Here is a 7,719-nt window from a genome sequence, read left to right as displayed (position 1 = left end):
TTTAAAAGGGGGTGGGGGGTGGAATTAGTGAGGAATGGTCTTTTAAAATTTTCCTTAATCCGTGGACAATCATAAATATCAGGCTACACATGAAGCTGATTCAAGAGGGCATTACATTTCATCTTTTGGAAGGCAGATTTGGATGTAGATACTATGTCCATGAAGCTGTTAGTCAGTTGCTGTCTATAAATCTTTTACAGTGTAAATAGTTACTTTATTCAATGACATAATCATTATTACCATCCAAGCTGCTCATGACAGCATAAATAAAGGAGATAGGAAACATGGTTAGTAAAGGTTAGAGTAAAAGAACTGCAGCACAGGACAGCACTTTTTGTCATGCAATTAAATATAAAATTACACATTGACAAACACCCTCATAACAAAATATATGTGTAGATAAGTGTAGATGAAGCATGCAGATGTGAATACAAATAAAATCTGACAGACCAGGTGCAACTTGATTCTTCACACGGAACAAAACTTTATAAATAAAATATTTAGTATTTATGAGCCATCACATCTCAGAGCCATCACATGCTGTGATCATTCATCATTCTTCAGTGTTTCCACCTGTTCGTGCATGATGTTCGACAGCTCCCTCGTCAGATTCCTGTAGTTGGCCTTCATCTCATCATGATACTCTTGCTGGTCTTCTTTAATCAGCCGCTCATTAACGCTAAGCGCTTGACCGCAGGCGTCCACAAACTTCCTGAAAAGAGAGGCATGAAAAAACTCAAAGCAAAGCAACAAGCGCAAAATAGTAATATGCAATACAGAAAGACAAGCATCCAACCTCTGTAGCCAAGCTCACTAAGGCACAATGTAATCATAGTAATATTGGGTATGTTATAGTGTGTGGGAAGAAGGTTTTCTGTCAGTACCTAAAGACCTCTTTGAGCTGTTTGACTTTGTTGTCTGGATATTTCTTGGCACTGCTGCTGTCTAGGAAGGCTCTGGCATAAGCAAGAGGACCAGCATTTACCTGGAAAATCAAAATCAAAGACTGTTAATTCTAGAATTCAATAAAATAATTATTGATAAAGTAAAAATGATTATAACCTTGTGATTTTGACTCTACCTGAACACTGATGCTGCCTTGGAGCTTGAGCTGCAGGCGTATCATGTCCACTTCAGAGGCCGAGCACAGCTGTCGCAACTCATTCACCTTGGCACTCATCTCATCTATGGCCACTTCTATGGGGCTCAGGTCGGTTTGGTGTTGGTACATGACTGCTATACGCTTCTTTACGTATGGGAAACAGTGGGTGGCTGAGTGAACACAGGATTGGAAGAGAAAAAATATCTGTTGTTAGCAGCAACATAAAAATGTCCTTTGAACACAGAAACAGTAGATTCCACAGTAATGCTGATAACCAGGATACTAAACACTGTAAATGGCCACAGCGGAGTCTCCACTATAGCCAAATCGGTTAGCATAATTATTAATAAGGCACCGTAAGAGCTGAACTTACTGGTACACTAATGAAACAGAACTAAATTCATCTACATAATTTTTTAAGTGATTTGCACTAAAGTGAGACACAGGCAATTGTAATCAACAATAACAGCTGACAATCAGGAAGATATAATTAAACTTTGGTTAATCTACTCTACATTTACAAATAGTTTCCATGATTGTATGACATACTGGTGAGAACAGTCCGCCGTTTACATTGCTCTTCCACCCCGCCCTGCTTTTTGCCTGACATTGTGAACGGTGTTTCAAACACAAAGCGCCAGATGTTGTGACTCTTCTCAAAGTCTGTCCTCCTGTCCTCCAGCTCCTTTTCGTCGAGGTAGGGCGTGACGTGAGTTACCTGGATATAGGCGTACTTTGAGTCCAGATCTTTCGGATTTACCTGTGGATGCAGAAGAAGTTTTTCAACATATTTTATTTGTGTTCAATCCATAATATTTATATAAGCTTACATGAAAATAAATTAGTGTGTTAACCAACCAGTAACGGTATTTCCCAATAGCAGTTGACATATAAAAGGTATATATTAAATTTGATTTCTTCCCAACTGGCTTTGTATGCTCTCATGTTAACATTTTAACAAAGGTATTGGCAGCTACACAACTTCATTTTTTTTTTTGAGGTTACAGGTTATACTGGCAAAAAAAATAACATTCACAAGTCAAGTTAGTGCAAGCTGAAAATAAATCAAAAGGTTAACTTTAAAAAATTGAGATTTTTTTTAGAATTCATATAATTCTTAAGCAAGATGGGTCTAGTCATTTCCGCACTTCAAAAGTAACCCTCAGCGTGTGGTATGTGACCCAAAATCAGATTGAGGCTCATCAACAGTTGTCATAGTTATGGGCTTTCAATACAAACATTCACAGTGGTGGAGAGGGGAGGGGGGGTTGCCTTTGGGGCTTAGGTTACCAGGAGATATAGCATAAACAGCAACAAAGTACATTGTAGTGGATGAATAGGTGAAAATGTATTCATGCAGGAGAACGAGGTTTGTCTCCTATGTGAAGCCAAAAATTCAAAAACACATTTAAAAGACTTTATATATCCGGTTGTTCAGTGATGACGCAATGAATCCTACTTCCGGGTCTAAAGTAGTCTGCGTTTAATATGGCTTTTGTGTTGTTAACATGTTTAATGTTATGTATTTTCTTCTATTTGATCTCAAAAAGCTCCTAAAACAGTCAGTGATCACTGTTGACCTCCCTCGGCTTTTATTACCGCTAATCATTTATTTAAGCTCAGTTTTTAACACCTTAGGATGTAACTACAGCCCAGCCCATGCAGCAGTATACGAATGACTAACCTCGTATTATGGATGGATTATCTCAATTGTTCTCCTGGCTGAAGTTTGGTCCTTTTATAGCATCCTGCCATGCGATTACATTTGTTCGTGACCACCGAGAACACTCACGTTAACTTTTATCGAGTGGAAAAAAGGTTAGCTTGTTTATATTATGCTAACATAGCTGTGTCGCTAGCGGTCACTTAGCACATCATTATATACCAGCTAGCCCAACTTCAGTAACCCTACAAACGTCACTGCTTTTTAGTTTTCTGTCTTCATTTATGCTGGAAGTGATAACAGAGCTGTACGTTTTAATTTGTTTCCCAAACCCCGCAGTCAGGACATGCTATATTGTATTTAGATAGAAGCTAGCAAGCTAACTCCCTGCTAACTTCTAACTCCGTTAAATGTCATAAATTCCGTTTTCATGGATGCCTGGATATTTAACTCAATTGTTACACCTGGTAGAGCAGAACGCTGATCATTTTATTACAGATGAAAGACTTTAGACAGTTTTTCAACTCTCAGTAATGCCACAGTGATCGTTTGATATATGGACCTGCAGCGGAGTTTAGGTCCAGACACGGCTAGTGACGTCAGACTGAACAACCGGATTCATTGTGAATTCTCTGAATGCAATGTGTACGTCAAACCTACAATAACGTTTTCTCAAGATTATTGCACAGTTACTAAGGTCTATCATACTGTCATCCAAACATACAAGAATGTGATCACACCTTGCCAGAGTCCTGAATAATCTTGACATTTTCTTGGCCAAATTTGTCAGAGTATAGCTTCAGGAGCCTCTGGGAAATTTCAGACAGTGGAGTGAACTTTGGCTCCTTGTAGATGTATTCTTTTCCATCCTCATCCTCAAAGAACCCCTGCAAAACGGAAAGATCAAAACTGAAATAAGATGGTTAAAGAAAATATCTGTGCACTAAAGTGGACCTATTGTGCTCATTTCAAGCTCCACATTGTTAGTATTGCACTGTCTCCTTATTGTATGACTTGATGGTGGATTTATTCTTTCAATTACAAGATGTATGAAGCAGTCTGTATTTGTTTAAAGGTGTTAACAATGACATACGTAAATTGAGCACTCAAAGCCAGTGACACAAACATTCATACAGCCCTTTATGTATACATAAACACTGTTTAGCATTGTCATGCTAAATGACGTGCCAATGGACACATTCGGAGAAACTCAGGATTGTAACCAAGGCCCGAGATTGATCCACCAAGCTTCCAGTTGGTAGATGACCTGTCAACCACCTGAGCCACACCAATTCAATTCAGTTTTATTTATACAGCGCCAAATCACAACAACATTCACCTCAAGGCGCTTTGTATTGTAAGGTAGATCCTACAATAATACATACAGAGAAAAACCCAACAATCATATGACCCCCTATGAGCAAGCACTTTGGCGACAGTGGAAAGGAAAAACTCCCTTTTAACAGGAAGAAATCTCCAGCAGAACCAGGCTCTGGGAGGGGCGGGCATAAACACACACACACACACACACACACACACACACACACACACATACACACACACATACATACATACAACTAGGGCTGCTCGATTATGGCAAAAATGATAATCACGATTATTTTCACTGAAATTGAGATCACGATTATTTGACGATATTTATTTCGTCCGCCAGAGCTTATATTATTTTTTTTACATGCTGTAGTGCCATTTGTGGGAGCATTTGAAGTTGCTATACATCAATACAACTGTTATAGCCCATATTTTAAAAATGTGTATGCATTAAGTCCATAGTAACTACATTAATTGCAAAAAAGTGCAATAAACTACAAAAAAATTGAAAATCGTTTTTGTTTTGTTTTTTTACATATATTTCTACTTGGAGAAATTTAAGAGGTTTATCCCTCAAAACTTTAAATACAAAAAAGTTGCAAAAAATAGTTTACAACAACAGGAAATTTATTTTGAGTGTCTTCATAGTTTTATTTTTGGAGATACAGCAATTTTTATATACTGCAGGAAAAACAAAAAAACAATCCTATGATGCAAATTTGCAAAGAATGTGCATGTGCATCAAAATAAACTATTTCCAGCAGTGCAATTCGAGTTCTAAGGCCTACAAGTAAAAAACTACATTTTCCGCAAAAACGACGTCACTTGCGATAGTTCACGTTGACGTCTTTTTCAATGTGGGAAGTGTTAAGAACAGCTGATCGGATCGGCAAAGCGTGCTTCTGGAATATTATGTTTTTGTTCCTGCAAGCTCTTTTTATGCAATTTTTGCAAAGCTATATGTGGAAGGAAACCGTGACCGAGGACAAGCTGATGGCATAAGAAGTAAGTACAACTCCTCTGGTTTCATATGGAAAAAAATTTATTGTGCTAGCTTAGCGTTCAGGTTCTACAGGGATTTAAAAATAGTTACACAAAACGAGCATGCTTTAAAGGTTTAACAATAACAATGTATTGAATAATGACTTTAAAAAATAATATAAAATAGTGTGCAAATACTGATAACAGTGCAAATGTTTGCAATATAAGAAATAAATGAAAAATGTGAACTTTGCAGTGTTGCTCTGTGGTGCAGCTACGACACCATAGCAAAGTTTACACACTGTGTCTACTTGATCCACGTCTGACTCCGCGAAGCCATAATGTTTCCACACCACTGAAGTTTTTTTTTTTTTACCTCTCTTTTCAACCAACGGCAGTCCACTCCTCTCCAAATAACTTCTGCTTAGCTTTCCGAGCTTCCCTCGGGTCCTCTTAATTGTTGTGACGCGTGTTCGAAATGCAGAGCAGTGCGCTTGATTTGCCACATGGAGCAGCGCGAGAGTAAAGCATGAGGGAGGGGCTAATAATCGGCTCAGTCATTTTTAATGATCGTTGAAAGCCCAGATCGTAATCGTGATTAAAATTCGATTAATTGAGCAGCCCTACATACAACCATCATGGAAGGACAGTATGGAACGCCAGGACTGCCATAATGAATTAATTAAATACACCATTAAATAATTAATTAAATGTGTCAATAATTAATTAAAATTGGAATTAATTAATTAAATAAATAGTTATGACACATGTAATTAATTAATTATTGACACATTTAATTAATTATTTATGTATTTCACATTTTAATTAATTATTGACACATTTAATTAATTAATTATTGACACATTTAATTAATTATTTATGTATTTCACATTTTAATTAATTATTGACACATTTAATTAATTATTGACACATTTAATTAATTATTTAATGATATATTTATTTATTTCATTTTGGCAGTCCTGGCGCCTGGCTCTCGTCATGAAATAATTTTATCTGTCAGCCTCACCCATCAAACTCAGGGGGCGGGGTTAACGCTGCCCATGCAGCTTCTCTAACATTTGATTGGTTGCCGTGCAAAGTAAGTCAAAACAGGTCGATCCTAGATAATCGATTGCTTGTGTAGACTTGGGGCAGCCAGTTATCCCAGAATGCAGATCAAATCACAGGCCGTTTTTCTGTCACCAGCTACACTTTTAACAGTGTTTTAGCCGCGAATGTCGCGCCATATGTCTGGTCAGGTTGTCAACATAGAACATGTTTGCAAAAGTGCTCAGATGTTTTCAGAGATTTCACTAGCTCTGCTAACAGTTAGCATGCAGAGCGCACCGAGGGGGTACATTAACCGGTTTGTTTACATATTCCACTCTCCGTGTTCCACATGTTGCATTCGCAGATTCTCATTTTCACCGAACGATCGTCTCTTTCCGCCTGGTCTTGTGTCTCTGTGCTTCTGTAACATAAAGAACGAGCTGACATTTTTCTCACGAAACCAGCGATCAGCTCAGCAGACCCTCAGTTTACCTGCATGCATCCTCCTCCTCATCTGTCAGCTGTTTAACACCTGCTGCTAATTCAAGAAACACGCCTAGTTACCTGGTGATAGTCACAGTTTAACTGCACAAGATAAGTAAATATAGTGTTTTCCCCGAGCGCAGAGCTGCTGGAGCTTGTTTCCTTACAGAGCACTTTATAGGCGAGCCAGCTTTATCAGCGGCTGATGTCCAATCACCGGCACACAGCTTTGAAACCTCTGCTGAGTTTTAGCTCTCAGTGGTTAAACGCTGGACTTCATTCACTCAGGTTCTGTCTGTCGGGTCACGTTTACTTCGCTGTTTTATTTACAACTGAGCAAATCGGTTTGGCTGAGGTTAAAGTTACGTTTCATAACTGCATAGTTTCACAGACGTTTAATGGTTCACTGGCACATGTGTTAGACTGAACTATCATCTAAATATCATCTGTTTTTTAATAGTTATTCAACTGTATTCTAAGCACCAGCTGTCTGTTAGAATGTGATTTTTTTCTCTCTCTCTGTTGGCAGAGGTATAAAAATGCGCAGGAAAATCTGACGTGCATGGCAAACTTCACCGACGATATTTAGGGAGGAATAAACACACATCAAACATAAATGAACCATTTGCCTGTCTCCATAATTGAGAGCATTTTCTCTTCTTATGTCAACACTCTCTCTCTCTTTTTTTTTTTTTTTTGTTTTTTTTTTTTGCTTTTTCGGTCATGTTATGTTTACCTGTCAAAGGCTTGTTACAAACTATGAAACACATTGTGCAGACTTCTGGATGTTAGAAGAAAACGAATACTGCTCATGAATGAGACTAAAGGCAGGAAGGTGTCCTTTAAAACTAAACATGTTAATAGGACCTCCCTATTTATATCATAGTTTATGATATAGCACGTGTATTTCAGTAATAGCCTGCTGAGGCCACTATACGTGCTGGCCTCATATCAAATGTGAAGGCAGACTGAGTCTATGTTTGACGTTTGTTTATATCTAATCTTCCTTTTCAAACATTTAAACAGCAGCGAGTCTGCAGCTGAGGGAATACAAACTCAAATTGTCGGAACAGGTTTGCTCGTTTCTTGGATTCATTTGGTGATTTATTAA

The 7,719-nt window shown here is 38.1% G+C and overlaps 1 protein-coding gene across 8 annotated transcripts in view; it reads right to left on the bottom strand.

Moving 5' to 3' along the window:
• Positions 1 to 7,719, bottom strand: part of LOC146547620 (dedicator of cytokinesis protein 9-like) — a 67,214-nt gene that overhangs the window by 1,704 nt on the left and 57,791 nt on the right. For all 8 annotated transcript variants that reach the window (XM_085264632.1, XM_085264637.1, XM_085264638.1 and 5 more), the window contains 5 exons: positions 3,506 to 3,652; positions 1,652 to 1,862; positions 1,082 to 1,272; positions 885 to 985; positions 574 to 712 (listed from right to left, as the gene is read on the bottom strand). In XM_085264632.1, coding sequence (XP_085120758.1) covers positions 574 to 712; positions 885 to 985; positions 1,082 to 1,272; positions 1,652 to 1,862; positions 3,506 to 3,652 — 789 coding nt within the window. The remainder of the gene's footprint in view (positions 1 to 573; positions 713 to 884; positions 986 to 1,081; positions 1,273 to 1,651; positions 1,863 to 3,505; positions 3,653 to 7,719) is intronic.

The sequence above is a fragment of the Mchenga conophoros genome, linkage group LG23 (assembly GCF_057382185.1).
Source record: "Mchenga conophoros isolate Kocher_MC1m ecotype Shallow Benthic linkage group LG23, M_conophoros_male_GT1.1, whole genome shotgun sequence".
Taxonomy (NCBI): Eukaryota; Metazoa; Chordata; class Actinopteri; order Cichliformes; family Cichlidae; genus Mchenga; species Mchenga conophoros.
The sequence above is the reverse complement of the archived record's forward strand: the minus strand, read 5'-3'. Positions and strand labels throughout refer to the sequence as shown.